Raw genomic sequence first — 23677 nt, forward strand, 5'->3', positions numbered from 1 at the left:
GCCATTGTTTTGTCTCAAGATGCACACCAATAATGTTTATTTTTTCTACAGCATTTTTATAAAAGCTATCTAAATGCCTAATCCTGGTTTAATCTAAACCCTGTCTGTGAAAACAGGGCAATACGTTCCAATATTTGCTCTGACATTACTGTCATTGTTTTAGATGTAAAGACTTCAAATTCCGTATCAAATTCAATTCATGATTGCAGAGTATTCAACAGATATCCTATTATTATTATTTTTAAATAATTTCAAAAGGACCCATTTGGGCTTCAAAGTTTCTAATATGTGAAGGTTGCCATCTAAATTGGTTACCAGTGAAGCAGCAGTTTGTTGGCTAAAACGACGCTACTAATGTCATGTTATATTCAGAGCTGGCGTGTTGGGGTTGGGGCGGGACATTGTCCTGGGCCATAATGAGGGCCCTACTGTGGTCTTTTATGGTATAGCCTATATTTGGCCTGAAGAAGGGGAGGACCACCCATTAAACTTTTTCCAAGGCACATACATTTTAGTGACAGTGCCAAGTATAGTAGCACTACACAAGATGATAAGTGAATGCCTCTGGGGTCCTTCATTTCAGGGTCACACTCAGGGTCTTCGGGACCAAATGGTCCGGAAGGGTTTGATTCATATTTATTAAAAGAAAATCTTTTTTTTTTTTTTACTTGTTTTTTATAATATTTTTTCTTTTCTTTTTTGGTGTTTTGAGATTATTTAAGATTTATAATTAATATTTATGCAATAAATATGACCTATTTTCCCCCCATTGAATATAATAGAAAATAAAAAAATATTTTTTTCTATTTTTTTTAAAGCTGTATTTCATTTTAGAGTCAAGCCTAGACCTCATAAAAGCAATTTTTGAAATTAGATGGATGCCATCTGGTGGACAAACTGAGCATTTTAAAAATGCAAAACACATATGTAATCTGAATTTATTCGTTTGTTTATGTATAAAAGTGTGTGTGTGTGTGTGTGTGTGTGTGTGTGTGTGTGTGTGTGTGTGTGTGTGTGTGTGTGTGTGTGTGTGTGTGTGTGTGTGTGTGTGTGTGTGTGTGTGTGTGTGTGTGTCTGTTTTGCACTCTTGATGTTTGATAGATTCACCCCTTCACTGTTGTGTGCTTTTTTTCTGGATCGTGGCTGATTTGTAGATTGTACGCACAAAAAAACTCTGTATTGTCACATTTTTGCCAATTTCCCATTCATTTCCTATGGCGGGACCATTTGGACCCGAAGGCCCTGAGTGTGACCATTTTTTTTACAACCACTTAGACTATTCAAATCCTGTCCCCAATTTTTTGGGGTGTTCATGTACCAAGTACCAACAAAGTCACCAAATTTCGGACCATTCCAATGAAGCTATGATTTTACACATTTTTTTATTTAAATTCTTCGGGACCATTTGGTCCGAAGAACCCCAGAGATTCTGACCTGAGTACATGGGTAGTAACTCTATATGGTAAATTCGGTCAGATAAATTAGGCCACCTTTTGCAAACTTTATAACAAAAAGTGGCTTACTTTAAAGGACAGTTCACCCAAAAATGAAAATGTTGTCATCATTTACTGAACCATGTGTCCTTCCAAAACAGAAAGTGTCGTACACTTTCTGAACTTTCTTCAGCGTAACACGAAAGAAAATATTTTGAAGAATGTTGGTAACCAAATGGTTTAGGTGACCATTTACTTCAGTTATATGGACAAAACAAAACACTTTATGAGACATTTCTCAAAATATTTCCTTTTGTGTTCCACAGGAGAATCATTTTTGGGTGAATGCAATGCACAGAACAATATTTAAAGGTGCTAGAAGTGGTCCAAGCTAATCAATACATTTTCTAAATGTTCAGTATTTAAAGGTTTTCTTTTTTGTCCAGAGTTATGTTTAGATTTTACATTTAATAACGGCTGATATGTTTAACCATATAAAATTCCTTAATAGTAGGCTACTTCTAAGACTATGCCTGTTCCACCCGATCTTTAGTTTCTTCCGACATTATTATAATCCTACTGTTCTTAGCCTATAATATATCTTAGCAATGCGTCTGTTATAGCTGTTTTTCCCTTTGACTGAACAGCATCGTACTTTTCGTTGCTGATAATGGTGGGTTCAAGCACAGTTCATTTTCAATTTTTCATGGTGACAACCGGTGGCAACAGGGAAAAGTTTTCGCAAACTTTTTTCTACCGCCTTTCCAGATTGACAGCTCTTCTGTCCAATCCCGCTATCCAAGGAGACGTGAGGTCCCGCCCACACTTGGCGCTCCACAGTCGATTGACTAATCAGAGAGCGACAATCCCTCCTCCGCCATTTTGTAAGGATATAAGATATACTAGCAGGTCTACCTCCCGTCTACGACAACCTGTAGTTTTGTGTAGTGCCATGGACGGGTAAGTTGAAAACATCTTCATTCCAATTATGATGCCCCTTAAACACGTTTTTTCTTTGGATGTTTGATTCATTATGGTGACATAATACATTATGCACGTTTAAATTGTGTTAAATGACGTAAAGTGAAGTGGAAATGGTGATTTTTGACTCGTCTCTGCCGCTCTTAATGTCTCCCGTGCCGGAAGAGCCCAAAAGTTGAACCAAACTGACCAACAACCTGTTGCAAGTAGTCTAGATGAGACAGCCTTATGAAACACTACCGAACTTTAGCTACAGTATTTATTTAACTTAGGTTAACTGGCAAGACTAAAATGTCAAATAGACCTTGTAACGCACAGAAGAGACAGAACAGCCACTATTTGGCAACCAACGTGTCTCAGTTTCCGCATTGTTGTTGGGTGGCTAGCTAATTACCTGCTAGCCTGCTAAACCGAAAACGTTACCAGTTCAACTTTATTGTAGCTTCAATCGTTTGTATGTTCAATGCACGTTAAATATTTTTTTTTTCAATTTTTACTAAGTAAGGTTAATACACGTACAATGGTACGATTACAGTAACGTTAAATGTTTTTGATAATGACGCGTTGAAGATATCAACTGCGTTGAACTTTCACTGGCGCAAACATAACGTTTTTTAATCCCATTTGACATAAATCCGATTTTTTTTGCACCCGTTCTGAACCCCTTCCTTATGTGTTTTTAATCCCATATCTGGACATTTGACCAACGTCTAAACTCAAATATTCGAATAATTCCAAGCCACAACAATGAGAGTTCGACACGTTTGCCCACAATGAGCGTTTTACGAAGCAGACTTTACTGTATGAGCTCACATTATTGAGGTGGAAAATTCTCAAGAGATTGTGCACATTTAAACATTCAGGAGCATAGAAACGTGTTTTCAACCTCTGCTCCTTTAATTATTTTAATAAAATAGCTTCGCTACTGAAAGTTGCATTATTTCTCAGTAAAAAGGTGATAACTTGGCTGTTTTTGTAATTAAACTCACATTTTCACAATTAGCCTACATAGAGACGCTGTAGAGAACGCAGGTATCTTCATCGGATACCTTCATCTTCATCAGACTTTATTGCTGACTCATAAAAAAGAGAACATAAAAAAATTAATGATTACAAAAAATACAATAATACTAGTTTATCCACAACTTAGACTGATAATGTGTAGTACTGACCCTTATATTTGCAAACCCCACAATAATCTCAATAAAATGCAAAAATGTATAAACATTGTAATAATTACATATAAGATTTCATAACACAGCTTGGAAAGTATTAACTCCTATACTTACAAACATTTTGCTTGCACAATGCCATCTAGGTCTCCGTAACAGAATTATCCTTGCATCATTATAAACTACTTGAATCCTCTGCAAACTTGCTGTTCTATAATTTGACCACAAATGAGCAGTATAAAGTGGTGTACAATATGCTTTAAACAATGACATCATCTCTTGATCCGATCAAGAACTATACTTGTATAGAAGTATGTTCGTCTGCATACATCTCTATTTCGTTAATTTATTTGAATTAGATTTAAATGAGCCATAGATAAAATAACAAATGAAAACTACCGTTATTTTTCGGTATATATCCGTTCAGTCAAATTGTGCGCCGAAAATGTCCATAATTATATTTAGGCCTATGTTTTGAACTGAATCATTTGCATGAATGCTTTTTATAAATTTGCACATTATATCCACAAGGGATATTTCACCCTTAAAATTTTAAATTCTGTCATTTGTTCTTGCCACGTTCCAAATTGGTTTATTAAGACTTTATTTCATTCAGTATAATAGTTAGGCAGAAAATAGATTTTAGGGCAGAATGACAGCGTACAATGGAAGTGAATGCTGACCGAGACCTTAGGCTGGAGATTAGGCTGAATAAAACAAGGAGCAACTTACAGGTTTAAAACATGATAGTGAATGAATGACAAAATATTGACATAAAATCCTGTTTTTGTCTTCTGCAGCCGGTTAGAGACTGATCTGTATCCTCTGGGATCCAGTTACGTCACTGAAATAGAGTGAGTTTTGCATCTCTTTGCATTTAATTACTAACAGGACTGGTTTTACAGCATTGTCAACGGAATCTACCTAAACCAAAGAATTCAAGAAATGTTCTCAAGAGAAGTGTGAAACTGATTGATACCGTTGAGTGGTTTGAAGAGAGGCTTAACAGGCATGCTTTGTTTTACTGTTGGCTTTTATATCAGATTGCATCCTAGAAGGTGTGCCTGAATTGCAACTCTTTTTTACAACAGCAGTCTGTAGTTCCTGCTGGGCCTGTTTGTATGACATTTGTGTACCAATCAGAAATGACGTTTTCTGTACACCTATTGTACTGAAGCCCTGTTCACACAGAATGACAATCTTTAAAATTATGCCAAGTCGCTGTATCCTACTGTATCTGGCAACAGGCCCATGTCTGCACTCACATTTGTAGTTGCTGCATTGTTATGGTTTATTTGCATGAACTTGAGCTCTTAACAGACATACATTTTCAGTGAGTTGCAGACTTTGTTGCCAACGCACGGTGACTTGGTGAAATACACTAATGAAATGAAGAAAATTATTCGAATGAAAATTCATCCTATCTATTTTCTAAATTCATGTTATAGATCCTTAATCCATACAAGTTTTTATTAAGTCATAACTTAATCTTCTGGTGAAATGATAGACTTCTTTCTGATGATATTTGCTGGACTTCTCCAATCATGTAGTCTGCTAAAAAAAATTACGAAGCTCGCATTCAGTTTTGCCTCTGTACAAATCTACAATCAATGGTTAGAACAAACTCTCTGCTCTACATTTTTCTTTAAAGGGTTAGTTCACCCAAAAATGAAAATTCTGTCAGTATTTACTCACCCTCATGTTGTTCCAACACTGTAAGACCTTCGTTCATCTTCGGAACACGAATTAAGATATTTTTTATGAAATCTGAGAGCTGGTTCACTCCTCCATAGGCTTCTTGAGGGATTGAAACTTGCCGGCCTCAAAGTTATTAAAGACATTGTTAAAATAGTCCAAGTGACTACAGTGGCTCAATATTACGTTTATCAAGCGACAAGAATACTTTTTGTGCGCGAAAAACAAAAATAGATAACAACTTTAATTCAATTATCCATTTCCTTCTCTTTGGGCCTCAACTAGTCAGTTAAACTAGTGTAATTGCGTAGCGCTACGTCACACGTAGGCTCTTGGCCGACGCTGGTCATGTGGGTGATGCGTGTGACGTACAACAACAGATCATACGCTGTTAAACTAGTAACCTGAAAAAATGTGTTCCAGCTTCCGTTGCATAGCAAACATACTTTAAGTATTGCATAGCGCTTTCTGTTGCTGAATTTTTCAAATGTGATTGAGCCTTTGATTTCTAATTTCTGTTTAATGCCTTTTTTATAGCAGTGTCCATGATATAACGGTCGGCACAAAGGTATGTCTTTTTCTTTTTTCTTTTAATACTTTTTATAAAAGTGACCATCTATGACTTGCAAATGTGTAAAGTTGGTTTCCCTGTTTGGTTGTTGTGGGTGTTCAGTAGCAATATTAGTTTTGGTTGTATGTCTGGTTTTAGAAGTTGTGCTTTCCTCTTTGTTTTCTAAATTGCTGAGGCGGAGGGACCTACTCTAAATTGCTTAGTCTGAAATTCTTCTCCCATCTGCATCTGATCCTTCAACTGTAATTATTCTGGTCAAAGGGCACCTGCTATTTAAACAATCACTGTGATAACTGACCCAAAGGTGAAAGTAGCCTACACTCAAAGCTTGATGTTCTGTAGGCAATTCAGAAATGGTGACCTGGAGGATTTAGTTTCTACTTTTTATATTTTGCTACTTAAGTTTTAGCAAAATAGTTGCATTGTACAGTTATTTGTTTACAGTATTGCTCTTCACACTCATTTGGATGTGTTTTTACATGGAGACTGCCTACTGTTGTTTCCCCTGATGTCTTTCACACATGTGAGGAGTAAAGATGTAGTAGATGAAGTCGGAGTCTGGGCACTAATTACTGTGGTTGGAATGCTGTGCTTGCATTCCTGTCTCGCTGACCTCCTTATTCAACACAGACTGTGCTCTCACCCTGAAGGCTTGCACTTTGTCAATGGATGTAAACATGTTGGCACCTGCAAGTCTTAAGCTCCTAGAGACCAGTGTGGGAGTCATGGTTCTCGGCTCCTTTTTCCTTTCCTAAGCGAGCACTCAAGCTGCAATGCCCCGCAGTTAAAAATAGAGGAAGGAAATGCTCTAGTTGGGTGGATGTCTCGCCCGAAAACAATGGATGGTTCAACCACAGAAGGCTTTCCTGTCATAACTGTTTTATGAAAGTGATGTTGAAATCGGACTCCTCCAGGATTTAGCTGGGAGGAATGTGGCGTCGTCTTTTTTTTCTTTTTTTTAAAGGAAATGCTGTGCCACGTAAACGGTATTAAGTTTTTTTCCCTTTCTCTGCAATGTTATTGACTGTTTACTGTAGGCTGCTTATTGAGCCCTTTGGGCTGTATTTAAGTTAAACATTTATCCAGGGTGTGGTAAAGTGCACTTGATGCAGTTTGTAGTAGACCATAGGGGAGAAATCAGCCCAGACCAGGCGTTCAGCTTTGTTAACAATACTTTCTTTTGGGCTGGAACAGAACACGCATTGTGGTAATGAATTGTAAAGGCTTTGGCTTATCCCGCGCATGTGACCACTTCAGCAGAGACTTGCCATTTGAAGTGGTATATTAAGAGAGTGATGCTGAATGATTTGCTCATTGCTCCATTTGCCAGCCAAGTGGTTCCAGCTTGGCCTTGAGTGAGAGACTTTGTGTTATGGCAGGACACAGCTGCCTCTGTTTATATTTCTCTCTTTCTTTGTTCTGCTTTTACCAGCAGTAAACAGTGTAGTGATCTCTTGCGCTTTGATGCCTATGTTGTAATAACTGTAACCATTAGGCAATGAGTTTTTTTGTTGTCATTTTGGAAATGTTCCAATTGGATCATATTAATTGTGTAATCAGACTGGTTTGGTGCATGCTTGCTTTGTCACAAGAGTTTCTATAGGCTAATACTATGTCAGATGACAATTTGTTATCTATTTGTTAATGCACTGATGTAGCTGATTCACATCTTGTCACAGCGTTTAGGGTCTTCTGGTTTGAGTGTCGTATTTTGCAAACCTTGTAAATGTGTCCTGCTTAATGAACCACTTCCCTTCTCTTTTCAGAGGGGATCTGACGAACTCTTTTCCTCCTGCATACCTAACGGACCTTATATAATGAACTCTGGAGCAGGTAGGCATTTATAGCTGTGGGTTTATACACTACTGTTCAAAAGCTTTGGGTCAGTATGAATTTTTTTTTAATACAAAATATTATAAATTCTGTTAAATTATAGCCCGGCAATATATTTGAAATATTATACCCAACTCTACATGCATACATAGTACATTTGTGCAAGGTAATGTATGCTATATAGTAAATCTCTGCTGTTTATAATGCTGCAAAATGTAAACTATATTATTGCCCAGATCTAATCTGCTCTAATGCAGACATAAAAATATGAATGAATTATAAACTTTTTTTTTTTGTAAAGCTACTTTGTATTATGTGAGACGTGTTTTACAAAGAAAATTGACTTGAATGAACTACATTTTTAAATGGGAAACGATTATTTTAAAAGGGAGTAATATTTCACAATATTACGGTTTTTACTTTATTTTATTTTTTTACATAAATGCAGCCTTGATTAACATTAGAGACTTCTTTCAAAAACATTCAAACAAATCGTATTGACCTCAAACCTTTGAAAGTTAATGTATTTGGATTCTTAAGTATGAAATTGAATTGAGATGCATTCTTTTTGTCAGCAAATGGTAATGACAGCAAGAAGTTCAAAGGGGACATCAGGAGCCCTGGCATTCCTTCAAGAGTGATACATGTACGCAAACTGCCAAATGACATAAACGAAGCAGAAGTCATTTCTTTGGGGCTTCCTTTTGGAAAAGTGACTAACCTTCTGATGCTGAAAGGAAAGAACCAGGTAAAGATCACTGCTGCCTTTCATTTCTCTCAAAATATGATTATACCCCACTTTGAATATACATCATAGGGCCTTTCCTTATTGTGTTATCTCCTCACAGGCCTTCCTGGAGATGAACACAGAGGAGTCAGCACAGACCATGGTCAGCTACTACTCCTCTGTTACCCCTGTCATCCGCAACCATCCGATCTACATGCAGTATTCCAATCACAAGGAACTGAAGACTGACAACTCACCCAACCAAGTTGTTAGTACAAATTACATCACCTTAGATGTTTAATCAAGGGTAATTACTCAATATAAATAACTCTTTCAAGAATGATAATGCATACTTGTGCCCTGTCCCCTCCATTCCCATAGAGAGCACAGGCAGCACTGCAGGCGGTGAATGCGGTCCAGACAGGAAGCATGTCTTTGAGCGCTGTTGATGGAGGAGGTATGGGCAGCCAGAGCCCTGTGCTGAGAGTTATCGTTGAAAACCTCTTCTACCCAGTTACTCTTGATGTCCTTCACCAGGTACTGACAGTCTTTCAAATGAAGTTGAAACATTTTATTTAGAGTCCTTAATTAATTTTATTATTCTTCCATTACTTATTACCCCACCCTCCCAGATCTTCTCAAAGTTTGGGACTGTTTTGAAGATCATAACATTTACCAAAAACAACCAGTTCCAAGCACTGGTTCAGTACTCAGATGGAATGACTGCACAGCATTCAAAGCTGGTGAGTGGCATAGTGGATCAATACGTTTATGGATGAATGGGCAGCTAAATCCCTTCTGAACCATGTAATCATTTGGCTTAACATTCAACAGTCTTTGGATGGACAGAACATCTACAATGCTTGCTGTACCCTTCGCATCAGTTTCTCCAAGCTCACCAGCTTGAATGTTAAGTACAACAACGATAAGAGCAGAGACTACACTCGTCCTGACCTACCTACAGGAGACAGTCATCAGCCCTCCCTCGATGCACAGACGATGGCTGCAGCTGCCTTGTGTAAAACTTAATCTACTTTATTTTTTTTACTGCTGTTAGTAAATGGCATTTTCAACATGCATAATATCACAAACTGCATTTTTCTTTTTCTTAGCTGCTCCTGGTATCATCTCTGCATCGCCATATGGGGCTCATGGTTTCCCACCAACTTTTACCATTCAGCAGGCAGCAGGTCAGTCATAGCCCTCATAATAACTCTGTGGATTGCTTAAGCACAGTTTCCCAGCATAGTATCCATGCTGTGTAGTGATGGCTGTCCCTCCCACAGGTCTGTCTCTGCAGGGCATGCCTGCTGGGGCTCTCGCATCGCTCGGTATCCCCGGTGCTGCGGCAGCCGCCGCTGCTGCTGCTGGACGCCTCAGTTTTTCCAGTCTCACTGGGGGAGGAAACAGTGTCCTGCTAGTCAGCAACCTAAACCCTGAGGTTAGTGCCGTTTTGAATAGTTTAGATTCACTTAACCTTTAGTTAATTTGTCCTATGGTTCTTGTTTCAACAAGCCATATTCCATTTTTGTTGGTAAAACTGTAAAAATAGAGAAATGTTGAAAGGAAATAAAATTAAATTGAACAAATACTTCATATGTGTAGCTCTTCAAACCATGTAATGTGTTTATGACTGTGGAGACTCATTTGACTACTGTACAAACATGCATGTCAACCATTTCTTAATATTTGTTGACCCTTGTCTGAAGCCATCTGAAACATTTCATTTCTAGTATTCCTTTAGGGCTATGAATATATATTGTCTCTATCTTTCCTGTATTTCATTGTTAATCTTCTCTCCTTTCTTTATTTATTTATTGCCTTAGTGTTCCTATAGTGAAAAGCATTTTAATTTAGCAAGTTCTGCTGACTGGAACTCTACATTTTTCTTTGTGTATACTGACCTTGTTTTTTACTTCCTTTTTCTTGTTTCTCTCCCTCCCCATTCCCCTTCCCCCTTTTATTATTTTAATACTTTGACCTGGAATCTTTTGCCAACTGACTGCACCACTTTTGTTTTTTGTAATAATTTAAACTCCCTACCCACCCAAACAATATGATTCCCTATTCACACCGATACTGGATACATAAACAATTTTGTTTTTCTACTGTGCAACCAACACACAACAATATCCCCACACTACATTGTCGTATATCCTCCTTTACTTCTACCCTTCCCCCACCTTTCCATCATGAACAATATCACCCACCTTCATGATCCTACCACCGTTTTTCGCCATTCCTGTGGAACTGCCTCGCTGTGGACATGTTCAACCTCCACTGTCCTGCCTCCGATCTTTTCCTGTCCCTTCCTCCCTACGCTGCCTTCCTCTGCTGTCTTAAGAGCGTTACGCCCCAATGCCTCTTTATTCTTTTCGGTATGTTATCATTGGCATCTCCTTTTTTATTACCTTTTTGTTTTTCATATTTTAACTTCATCTAAGATGTATACTTTGGTTTGTATGTGATCTGTGGAGTTTTAAAGAATTTTTTGGCTCCTTAATTTGGCGGATGCTAAATATCTATTGCAAATGGATAAATTGTTAAATATTGTGGTCATAACTATTGTGTAGTTTAGACTGATCTTAGCCACATGACTCTACATTCAATTTGAGAGCCAATTTTGTAGCAACTCGTTGCTTATTTTAAATGCCATACACTCCAATAAGCCATATTGAATACTGCATTTAATAATCTTTAGGAAGTTGTATGTTTGATTCCCTGTATGTTTAATCAAAGGTTAATTTGCAAATCTCCCGCAGTCCTAAACGTAATATTAAACCAATCAAGATTACTTTGAGTAAATCACAACAAACACGGTATGTCGTTTTTGGAAAGAAGTAATTATACATTCATAAATGTAGAAAGCCGGGTCCAGTAGTGATGGGTCACAATAGAAATGTAGTCTGTTTGCACCAGTAATGGATGCGTGCCTTGACTAAAATTACTTTTGTATAGATATTTAATTGAAACATTCTTGCGTGTTTGGTTGTATAGATATTTAATTGAAACATTCTTGCGTGTTTGGTTGTGAAAATGGTAATCAATTGTTCTGTCATACAGTAGCCTTGTCCTTATGTAGCTACTGCTATCTTTGTTAGGTGTGTATGGTGACGTCATGCGAGTGAAGATCCTTTTCAACAAGAAGGAAAATGCATTGGTGCAGATGTCTGATGGAACCCAAGCCCAGCTAGGTATTTATAAAGGTCTTTAACTTTTTAGCAACTTTCCTAAGAAGCAACACCAACCTCTCTTGCCCTTTTTAGCCATGAGCCACTTGAACGGGCAGAAACTGTATGGTAAGGCTTTGCGGGCCACTCTTTCCAAACACACCACGGTACAGTTGCCACGTGAAGGCCATGAGGATCAGGGGCTCACCAAGGACTACAGCAACTCTCCTCTTCACCGCTTCAAAAAGCCAGGCTCCAAGAACTACTCCAACATCTTCCCTCCTTCCTCTACTCTCCATCTCTCCAACATCCCGTGAGTCCACCAAACCAACACCTGTTAGTAACACGCCTGTTTGGCTTCTATACCACTGCTTTATTCAATGTCAATTTTTTTTCCTCTTAGTCCTGCTGTCACTGAGGATGATCTCAGAGGATTGTTTCTAAGTTCAGGAGCTGTGGTTAAGGCCTTCAAGTTTTTCCAGTAAGACATTTTACAGATTTGATTTCTACATATTGTCACGATATTTCTTGGAAGTTTTAAAATATTGAGTTAATCCTTTCAGGAAAGATCGTAAAATGGCTCTCATCCAATTGGGCTCTGTGGAGGAAGCAATTGAGTCTCTGATCAAATTTCACAATCACGACCTGGGAGAGAACCATCACCTTAGAGTGTCCTTCTCCAAGTCCACCATCTGATGGAGGCTGTTTTTGTTTTAAAGAGGTTGAAAGGACTGTCACTTTAGACCAAACTGTAAGCCTTCCACAATTTATATCACTGTGGACAAATGTGTTCCACAACACACACTTGATCATTCCTTTAATTATATCTATATTCACACATGTATGTCTATTTTGTAATTCCACTTTAAACCAGTAGACAAGAGGAACTCTTCAACCCAATGTGACTTGGGTTTTAATAGTACGTTTTCTCAGACGGTTTGTTTCATGACTTTGTTCTTTGTTGGCACACATCGGTTTTGGATCATAGATGCTGCATAGTTTATACTTGTGCCTCTGCGGAAAGCCGCACCCCTTCAGGTTGCACACGCAAAGCCTCGTTTCGTTTGTTGAACCTGTAATTAACCTTTTCGAACCTATTCACTATTTGCCTTTCCAAAAAAAGCAAATGTGCCTTACATGGTGCTTAAAGTTTATCTTCTTAATGGCCGTAGTAATATTTTGATGTTTTTGGCTTCTTTAAAGGAACCATTAACCTCAAACTTAAAAAAAATAAAAAGATAACCTGCCTGCTGTTCCTAGGTGGTCCCAATTTAAATTTGACTTGTGAAAACAAGAATGTTTTCCTGCAAATTGTTTTCTGGTAAATTACTTAAGTTTATTAACAGGCTTTGGTTTTGTACCTGACTGTCACAGCTTATTTTGCATATAGTTATTCTAAATGTGGATCTTTTCCTTATGTACCGTATGTAAGATATTTTATAATCTATAGTTTAATTCTTTTTTTCTTGTCACACACATACTTCTATACTGTCATCTATTTGGGCTTTGGCCCACTGAGTTATCTGTGCCTAGACTGTTATATACTGTTTAATTGAGGGAAATGCTTTATAATTTCTTCATTTTACCCCATTGCCTTACTGCTTATGGGTTTTGTCAATTATGAAACCGCTTGGAACCAAACCAGAGTTCACAGATTTTTACATAATTTTTGATTACTCTGCGTGTGGCAAAATAAGTCAGATTAGTTGTTCTGTTATCTAGTTCACAAGTGTTTTAATGAACGTAAATTTGGACCTTCAAAAACACTTTTTTTGGGGGGGGGGTCTCTTACTGTCACTTGCCATTTATGTTCAAGAATAGTCTTAATTTTCCTATGTGACATTTGTGTGAACGGAGACACCTGTGACAAGACTTCGGATTGTTTTTGGCACTTCTGTGTTGGGGAGGGGGGAGGGATTGCGAAACATTAAGGCCACGGTCTTTCAGACACATCCATTTCATGTTGTATGTGGCAGATGTCCTAATGCTCAGACATTCCCTTTTACTTTTGAGCTTGTACTTGTAATCTTTCCATTTCATTTTTTTTAGCCTTTGCAATTAATATTTGTTTGGGTTTTTTTTTCTGAAGAGTAGCAAGATGGACCAAAGCATCTTCCCTGTACTGCCAGACAGTTTTTGATATTTCTTATTGAAATGTATCTTACTGTGCAGCAATATTGTTTCATTGACTGCTTTGATTTCAGTGAGCAGAGGCAATACGTTTAGAGGCCTTATCTTTATATTATTGCCTTTAGTTTACAAGCAACGCAAGACCTTAAAAGAAAATATTAGAAAATACAAATTAGATGAGACATTGTGGCCTTTGTTTGGCCTAAAGCATGGATCAGATCATTATTTCTGTTGTCAGAACAGAACCATACAAAAGTCTTAAAGTAACGACAGAGCTCCTTTTCTATTGCGTTGTATAGATACTACTTTCTATTGCGTATATAGTTATACTTGTTTTTCCCACTATGGATGTAATGTTGAGAAACAGAGTGGGTGAGGGCTACTGTGTATATATTTTTTTGTTTTATACCAGTATATGAAAATCAGCATCATTTGTGTCAAACATGTATATTTTGATAAGGTAATAGCAGACATTCAGCTCATTGTAGAGCCTTCCTTTTTTTATTACATAATATTAAAGAGATTCCAACACATGTCTGAACATGTAATTGCCCTCTTGAAAGAATAACCTTCTTTTGATATAGATGCTCATACTTTTCTGTCTTCAATAAATCTTTCTGTTTCTTGCTTTCAACCTTGTCTTTTTTAATTTCTGAAGTTATTAAACATCTTGATCTTTTAACGTTCTACATCTGTTTGCTTTGTCAGTCATGTTAACAATCTCTTTTCAATCTTCCTGCATTTGGGAGACCTCTAATGACACACTGGTTTCACTAACTTGTTTCTTATCTGTTTGCTGTTATAGATATAGAATGAGAAAAGTGTATGAATTCACTTTAATTTTGAGGGGAAGATATTGAATTCTTGGAGTTGCTTCAAGTGGCTCAAAATATTTGTTATGATTGTGATGTTCAAAATGAGTTTGTGTATGGAACAGCTGGAGATACAATCTGCAGTCTAGACTGAAATATGACAATTCTCCCGTATAGACCATATTCAGAGCAGCGTCGTGACAGTTATAAAAGTGAGGCTGTGAGGGATGGACTTACCGTGCTTTCAATGTCATCCATTTCTTGGAAAGATATTTTTGCAGTGTTTCATTAGCAGAACAATCCAAAAACACATTAAATAACAGTGCAACCCACTGAAAGCTGGCGCTGCTGTGAATAAGGTCTATTACTGCTTTGTTAATTTAGCGACTTTTCGCGGCCATTATCAATAGTAAATGTTTTGGTATGTCTTATTTTTTACAGTATTTACAGATTTTGTATATTTTTGTATATTTGGTTGCATTAAGTACGAGCCATATGCCAATGTACTTTTAAAGTTAGGAGTTTACAGAGAGACCAATTACTAGGTCTGTATTTTTATATGTATATCTTATACAATGCATGTATGTGAAAGTCTCTCTTGATTTAGTGTTATATTCTGCTTCCCGTACAGCAGGTGGCGCACTAGTTTAAGATTTAAAAGTGGGGCATTCCTACATTTTGGTGGCATATTGATGCATTGGAAAATACGTGGGTTTTTTTTATAACTTTTTTTATATTATGAAACATGGAATGTTTTTAAAGTCGTATAGGTCAAGAACAATAATTTATTAAGTGTAACCCAGCTATTTAATACATTACATTTAGGAGGGTTGTGGCATTTAAAAAAAAGTTTAACCAACATGTAATTTTGAGGCATGATTAGAGAATGGTTGTGTTCTGATAAAATAGTCTCACGTTAGCATTTTTTTTTTCAGTACAGGTTTTTAATTTCCTTTTTTTCTTTTTTTTCTTGCCAATCTGCCTATCTTTCCCCATCTCCTCTTTTTCTAAAAGTATTGCCTCCTCTCCTCAGAGTCAGAATCCTTGGTATGCATCTGCTGCACATCCCTGCAATCAAGAAGATATACATAAAATATGCAAATGTATTTCATATCTAAATAAATAAATAAAGATGTCCATCCCGTTAGCATCATTGAGGCACCAGAATTATGAAAAAACTGGGCATTGAGTGGGTAAAATTAGCCACTTCATGGCATGTAAACAATGTAACTAACATTAGGTTACCATTTACAATTTTTAAAACTGTAGCGTTTACTGTGAACTCAAAAGGCACAGAATCATTGGGAGTTTTGATGTGTAGGCCTACATAGAATTGAGAAGCAATAGGCAAACCATTTTTCATGGCTCAGAGGATTGCTTTATTGGATCAGGTGAAGCAGCTCCTATAAAGATGAGGCAATGAGTGAGAAAGTTATCTAATAGTCCTGTACCTTTTTCAGATATTTAAATATTTTGGGTCGCATGCCATTTGCTGCTTGAAATTTCAGAAAATTAGTAAGGTAAAGGAAAGGGAATCGTTAATTGAATCTTTTGAGGCATGTTAAATTACATAGGCTACAGATAGTTCTCTCAGCAAACTTTCAAGGACACTGAAAAGAGATAAAAATGAAAAAGTAGGCTACAACATAAACTTAGGTTTTTTTTTTTTGTATGTTTTTAAGAACCCACAGTTAACAATTGTCTATAGTAGGCTAATCTATGTAGCCTACATTCCTAGGTTTTGTTGAGTTCTAAATCAAGCAACTTTAAACCGAAATCTAAATTAATATTGTTTTTGGGCCATGGATGATGGAACGAAAGGAAACAAAAGGATGATTATTACTGTAAAGAGACTATTTGGAAAAAGGACCCTAAAATGCTTAAGAAAACGCATATAAGCAATCTTGAGATGATGACAGTAAAGCGCACAGATGAGTCTGAAGAGAGCTCGTCCAGGCCCCGCCCCCTCCTGAAGGTACACCGCTGATGAGAACTGTCGCACACGAATCAGATTCAGGATGATGATGAACCGATGAATTATGAAGAAGTGCGCGATTCAGATGCATTAGAAAGCTTGCGCGATTCAGTTGATCTAAGCTTGGTGTTTCCCAGATCCGACAAGCTAATCCAAAGTGTGAGCACAGGCGGAGATGTTTAAGCCAGAATGGGGCAAAATTGCCTTTGTTCCTCCAGGACAGAGAGGACTCGTGCAAACGGCTTGAGATGTGCGTAGGATCTCTGCTTTTCAACTGGAGTGAGCAAGAAACAACACGATTCCGCCAAAAACTAACAGATAACTTGTGCGAATAAGATGAAGCACTGAAGAAACGCTAAGCAGAAAGGCGTGCGTTACAGACGGGCATGTGTTTCTTGAGCTTCTCGAGCAGACCACATGGGTAGAGGTATCTGGAAGTTGCAGCGCTGCAAACGGGGAGCATCACTGTAGGAGGCTCGAGACGCGCATTACACTGTCCCGCGTTCAGATGATGGACGGATTTCTGACAGAACGATAGAAAATGACCGTGGACCACATTGGAGCCCCCTTGCAACATAAGAACCAATTGTAATGGATTTTCCCCTAAAAAAACATCAACTGTGTGCCGATTAAGAAGTAAGCTACAGAAAGTGATGCTGCTCGTTCTGTCTGAAGGAATGAAAATCGCTCTGGATTACAAGCCTAACGTTAGTTATGATGTTCCAAACTGGGTGTATACATTCACTCAAGCAAGCGGGTATTTGAAAATTTGTCTGTAAAAAAAAAAGCGATCGAGAATCTTCGTTTGGAGGTGAAGTCTATAACAACTCAAATGGAGTTGCCACTGGTGGTTTTTACGGTAGTGTGTTGGGTCTCCGTATGGTCGGACGACAGGATCATCTCAGACAGACATGCGGTCTACTGGAACAGTTCAAACTCCAGGTGAGTACACGATATGGCAAGCTAACTTAATATTTAGTCCTATATCATGTTAGCGTACCATTTCCTTTACATTACTTGTTAGTAGCCTATTGACTAATTTGCTGAATTCTTTACCATTAAATTCACGTTTCATAAGCTACCTAGTCCTTTCCGATTATTCCAGTTGGGACTGATATCAATTTTACTTTTACTAGTAGAGTAAAACATTGAAACATTCGAAAAAATATCTATCCTGAATTGTTACTAGTGACATTTTCTCACCAGCTATAATTTGCATTTTGATTGTTCATAATGACTTACTGCTACAATAGATAAGTAGGCTATTTAAATAATCAGTGTCTAACCATGATAATAAGCTAACTAGTACCTTATTAATAACTATAGCCTACTAGTAAAACTGAAGGGCCAAAAATAATTGGAATACTCACTATTGAACAGTTGATTTTATTCAATGGCACACCTTGCAATTTATTAGTAGGCTACTACTGGGATAGGGACTAGCAAATGACCACTAGGACCCACCAGCAACTAATTGATTAGGTTCTTCGAATCACAAATGAATTAATTACTGGTCATTAGAATAGGTACAACTTAGTTTTAAGGAATACATGTTAAAATGTCTTGCCATACTCTGTTTAAACCCTGGGCCATAAATCATTACTGTTATAAGGCACAGATGATGGAGATGGGCTTTTCTTGTGTTTGAAAAGTATTAATTTTATGAATTACAAGGTGTAAGCAACATTTTTGTGTGGACTGTAGAAAATGCATCATCCACAAAATATTTGTGACTAAGTATGAGTTTAACACTTCTAATCCTCTTAGAAAATTTACTCAGGGTTGAAGAAAAAAGCAAGTATAGGGATCATATAATTGTCAGGATTTGTTCACCACTGCTGATGCTGTCAGAGGCACTGTATCATTTACAAAATTAATAGAATAGGAAAACTTGTTAAATGTATATGATGTGGAGATGCCAAATATACGGAACATAATGGTATTTCTCAAAAGATTTTGCATGAGCTGAATAAAAAAAAAAATTGCACATTATTATCATGTAGGCTATTTTAGTAAATCAAGAGAGCAGCAACCCCAGATGCTTTCACGGTTGACAGGTTTTGAAATCTTAAGTTCCGTATAAAGTTCCTTGACATTGCTCATTCCTCCTTATTTCAAGGGTATCTGTGAGCAGGGTTCTCTTGCTGGCTTGGAGGGTTTGCTCAGGGGATGTCAGCCTAATGGCTTTTGACATGCAGCTCCTCAGGTAGAGCTTGGCTAGATAAATAAACACGGCGAAGGTGCTCTCACGGCTGAATTAACAAAGTTAAGAGAGGCTGTCTTGCAGTACATCAGTAGTCTGCCGAGGTTTAAAATATTAAAGAGGCTCAGAGGAAGATTTCTTCTCAAGCTGGGAGCATGCTCTTCCACCTCAATGAAATGTAGGGCTGGATTTGAATTTTTTTTGCATTGAAAAGACACCCCGATGCATTAAATCTTCATTAATCCTTATTTAGTAGGATACTTTCTTTTTTGTCACTCTGTAGATGATAAATGTGCAGCGTTAGAGTCAAAAATTTCCCCAGTTTATGATTTAGCTTGAATCGGTAGGCTTTGCTTACATTACGATCTTAAAAATAAAGGTTCCGAAAGGTTGTTGTTGTTTTTTTTGCAACATGCCATAGAATAACCATGTTTAGTTCCTCAAACCTTTCACTGAACAGTTCTTTAAAAGAACTCCATTAGTGTGAAGGATTAAAACTTTTTCACTATAAAGAGCATTGTGTGGAATGGAAAGGTTCCATGGATGTGAAAGGTTATTCATGGCTGCCATTAAAGGCTTTTATTATTTTTTATAAGCTGGAATAGTTTTCAGAACTGAAAGAAAAATGCATTTGGTGCTCACAAAGAACATGTATTTCTATTATTTTCCAGCTACTCTATCAAAAAGAGACGCATTTGCGCCCCACCAAGGGATTGTACGAGAACCAATCCAAAAAAAGAAATCTTATGGGTCAGCTATACTTTTCAGCCCATCCTGACCTCCCTTCTAGTCCTCTTGCAGTATTGTAGTCACAATCGGGGTGAGCCCTTTGCAGGGCAATTCACCTTGCGCATTAAAAGCTTGCCATGAATCATATTTTCTTTCTCTTAAGCTCCCTGTCAGGGGTTTTCTATTGAAGCCCACACTGAAAAGAAGATGGACATCCCCTCAATGCCAATATGCTTGTCCTCTTGGGGGTCCAGATGAAAAAAAGAAAAGATGCCCAGCTCTGTAACCCAAGAGGATGGACTAATCTAATCCTGTGGTTTATCCTTCAAAAGGCCCTCTCTTCTTGAAAGCTTTGAGGTTCTTAACAGAAGTCTCGGCTCATAGCCCCTCGCTCAAGTTGTGCTGCGTTGGCTGGGGACAGCTCAGTGCTGGATGTTGTCTCTGCCTTCGAAAAGGAAAGAAGAAGGGGGGGAAAAAAACAAGTGGAGCTGAGGAATCCACTGCTCAGTGATTCATAGATGGCTGCTGTCATTATTCCCTTGACAGCTCACACTGCTTTTTTTCTGAGACACTCTGCGGCTGCCTTTTGGGGCCTGCAGTAGTGCTTTCTGTTGGAAGTCCTGGCACAGCAAAGCAACTGAGGGTTATTTGCATGCAGGTTCATCTGTAAATTGTTACCATTATGGAAACAATGAATACGTGAAAAGGTTTTGATGGAAGCCACAAATAGCCCTGGCTCTGAAAAAGGCTATGAATATCTGAATATAAGTAAATTGCCTGTGCAACATACAATGCGTAGAAGAGTCCAGTTTGCAAGTCATTATATCGGCTTATTGTTATTCGTGATTGAATTTAATTAAACATAACCTCTCCTCTCGTCTGATTGTTTGCTATTAGATGGAGTCGCACAACCATGTCTAATGATTTTGACGATCCACAGCTGTGTTGATGATGATGTAACGGCTTTGAAATACCCATCTTTGAGCTGTCTTTACAACGGAGAGAATCTCAAGCACTCCGGCTCAGATTTATACAATACCCTTCAGTTGGTCGGTCTAGTCATTTACATTTGCTCAGTCGTTTTTAGGTGGAATTTAATTTTTAAAATGAAACTTATTTATCCCTTCATGCTCATTTGCCTTACGCTGAGATAGCACTCGGATACTCAGAAGCGTATCAAATTTCCTCTTGTCAGACAAAGCAGGTAGAAGCTCAAGTAGCCGTTCGCACAGTAAAGAGGTTTGATGCTCATGTTCTGATTTGTCATTCCTGTCTATCTCAAGTTTACAACCTTTGTTTCTAAAAATGTATTTTCAAGATGTTATCACCCAGCTGTCTCTGCAGAGATGGTCCCGATATAAGGCCACAGTGCTGAAATCTTTCACCAGATGAATTATGTTTTCAAAACACAGCTCTATCCTGTCAGGAAACGGGGGGCTTTCAAAAAGGGAATGGTTGTTAGTTAAGTTTTATTCTTTCTCTCTCTGTTTGAACGTCTCTCTCTGATTTTACTGAACTTTCCAGGTGCTTCACCAGTGACTCACTGTCATATGGGAATATGTCTTGAAATATGTAGGTTCACTGGTTAAAGATTCATCCCCTTTGGTTTTATCTTTTGGTTGTAGCGCATTAGAGTGCAACATTCTGTTTTTAGTTTTAGCTCTGATTGTTCTGTATTTTCATCCAAATTTTCAACATTAGCTGTGGTAAGTATTTATCTTTGCATGGTAAATGTGTTTTTGTGCTTAAATTTTCAAGCCCTATTACACCCTAATTACATCTCAGTATCTGATGTGTAGTTTCATGGTTTTCCCAAGGCTTAAACATTCAGCATTTAGAGAAACTGTATATGTTTATCTAAGAAAAACTGAATAAAACATGTTCTTTGAGATAGACGTGGTCTAAATCATACTATTACATAAAAGTGATGCTCTTAAACGTTTAAAAATAGCACAAGGTGCAGCTTTAACCCTGGGGCTACAGTAAGACCTGTGGCAAACCACTTCATGAATGCATGTTTTTCCACTTTCCACAAGCAATCTGGGGGAAAAAAAGACTGTCCTTTTTCCAGTAAACTTTCATAAATCTTTCTCTTTAAACACATAGCAACGGTAGTGGATGTTGCTTTTGCTGTATATCTTGCTTTCAATGCTTGCACAGTATACTGTGTCTGTCTTGGGAATACAACTCAAGGAATTTTTCAAGCTGTCGGACTACTTGCGGCGCTGTGAAACAGAAGCTCGGTATTGTTTTAGGGTGTGCAGTTTCAAACCTGACACATGCTTGTTCAGCAGTCATTGAATAGACCAACTGTATGTGAAATGTGAAAATCAGATCGTAGGATTCCTGTGCTGATGGAATGAGATTTCTTCTTTTGTGATTTATTTTTGTTAATTATCACTTCTCTGCAGCTTTTACACCTCAGAGCACAAAAGATAAATAGGCAATGTACACAACAAAAATGTGCATTTACACGGTCTAATGCTGCACAAAGGATGCATACATTAATTTACATAGGAATTTGCAACAGCAGATATAATAATAGTTTTTGAAGGATTGAATTGTTAATGTAGAAATATGAAATGATTGGAAAATTTTGAAATGATTGGAAAAAATATAAAATTTAAAATACATATATAAAATGAATACTCTTTCATGGCAATGACAAAATGGTATATTTCACCTAAATTCTCTCATTTATGTATCACCGATACATATCAGGGTTGGGTATCGTTTGAATATTAGTGATTCCGATTCTGCTTATCGATTCCTAGTTTCGATTCCAATAAGGGGAAAAACCTTAGTTATCATTCTTTTTGCAAATATCATGAACAAAATTCATCAGGCTAAAGAACACTTACACAAGGAACTTTGCCTATAGTTTTAAAATACCATCGCAAAAACAACTAGCCTGACTAATTTAAATTTCAAGCATTATTAAAGACAAGTAAACACTCAGTAATTAAATAAGAACAAATAAATTAGCACGCCACTAACAACTAACAAGTTTTTTTAAAGATTTTCAGGTTGGTCTATGTAAAATAACACTGAACTTTATAAATAAAATATAAATTAAAAATATAGTTACAAAAGTTATTCAGTCAAGATCAGTGAGTTTTAACATTTAAACATTTAAGAATTAACATTACTTACACAGATGGCAGCAGGATTATTAGGCTGCTGTCACTTTGAATGAGTAGTTCACTTTAAAATGAAAATTACCCCATGATTTACTCACCCTCAAGCCATCCTAGGTGTATATGACTTTCTTCTTTCAGTCGAATACGATCAGAGTTATATTAGTAAACACCCTGATGCTTCTAAGCTTGAGAGAAAAAAAAAGCTCAAAAAAGTGCATCCATCCATTATAAAAGAACTCGACACGGCTCCGGGGGGTTAAAAAAGATCTTCTGAAGCAAAGCAAGGAGTGGGTGTTAGAAAAATATCCATATTTAAAACTTAATAAAGTAAAATAACAAGCTTCCGTCCAAAAGAACATACGGATTTGTCTTAAGTCTAAAGCACAACTTATGCGAGTAATGTGATGTACTGCTGATTTCAATACGCCATGACGCACTACGCTACTTCTGACGTCATAAGTTCCGCTTTAGGCACAAGTGGCCGGAAGCTATAATTTTACTTTGTAACGTGTTAAATATGAATAGTTTTCTTAAACAAACACATCGCTTTGCTTCAGAAGGCCTTTATTAAAAAAAATCTAAAATTACCACCAAAAAAGCACCATAAAAGTAGCCCATATGATATAGTTTTCAAATAAATGCAGCCTTGATAAGCATAAGAGACTCACTTCAAAACCAGTAAAAAAAACATTAGATATACGACATAATTAGCATTTTAGCTTAAAGCTGAACAGTATCTGTCTCTTGCATTCCCAGCTAATTAAGTGCTCTCAATAAATTGTGATAATGTCCTTCACTCGTTTTAGGTGAAGAGCGGAATTCACGATAAGGGATCCAATCACTAAATCGGGGACTGATTGTTTGCAGCTCATCAGACCTCGCTGATTAATGCCATCTTAACGGCACTTTGCCCTATCTGCAATGAAGAGTCTATATATTTCGCTAGATGTCCTCAGGCAATTCTGCACAGCACACGGGATGCGTGCTTCCATCCAGCCCTTGTGTTACTTTACATGTATTAAAGAACAAAAAAACAAGGTTATAATGCTGTTTTCATCCAAGAACATTTGTGATTTAGAGTTTCCTGACATAGATGATCCACTGTG

General features: G+C 37.4%; 2 protein-coding genes across 4 annotated transcripts in view; both read left to right on the top strand.

Moving 5' to 3' along the window:
• The first annotated feature begins 2304 nt into the window (after window positions 1–2304).
• On the top strand, window positions 2305–14346 carry ptbp1a (polypyrimidine tract binding protein 1a). Of its 2 annotated transcripts, none has more exons than XM_077228358.1 (16): window positions 2305–2393; window positions 4387–4440; window positions 5819–5849; window positions 7619–7685; window positions 8261–8433; window positions 8534–8680; window positions 8794–8949; window positions 9045–9155; window positions 9247–9430; window positions 9525–9602; window positions 9699–9853; window positions 10757–10790; window positions 11514–11606; window positions 11679–11895; window positions 11986–12063; window positions 12146–14346. In XM_077228358.1, the coding sequence occupies exons 1-16, from the start codon at window positions 2386–2388 to the stop codon at window positions 12276–12278; spliced, it is 1719 nt and encodes a 572-aa protein (XP_077084473.1). In that variant the 5' UTR covers window positions 2305–2385; the 3' UTR covers window positions 12279–14346. The 2 variants fall into 2 exon arrangements, with proteins under 2 accessions (XP_077084473.1, XP_077084483.1); XM_077228368.1 differs by having other exon boundaries at window positions 2313–2393; window positions 5822–5849.
• A 2045-nt stretch (window positions 14347–16391) lies between these two features.
• The window catches only part of efna2a (ephrin-A2a), a 66997-nt gene continuing 59711 nt past the window's right edge, over window positions 16392–23677 (top strand). For both annotated transcript variants that reach the window (XM_077228452.1, XM_077228463.1), the window contains exon 1: window positions 16392–17441. In XM_077228452.1, coding sequence (XP_077084567.1) covers window positions 17332–17441 — 110 coding nt within the window. In that variant the 5' untranslated portion in view covers window positions 16392–17331. The remainder of the gene's footprint in view (window positions 17442–23677) is intronic.

This window comes from Siphateles boraxobius, unplaced genomic scaffold (assembly GCF_051911475.1).
Source record: "Siphateles boraxobius isolate OS27281-9 unplaced genomic scaffold, OSU_SipBor_1 1, whole genome shotgun sequence".
NCBI lineage: Eukaryota > Metazoa > Chordata > Actinopteri > Cypriniformes > Leuciscidae > Siphateles > Siphateles boraxobius.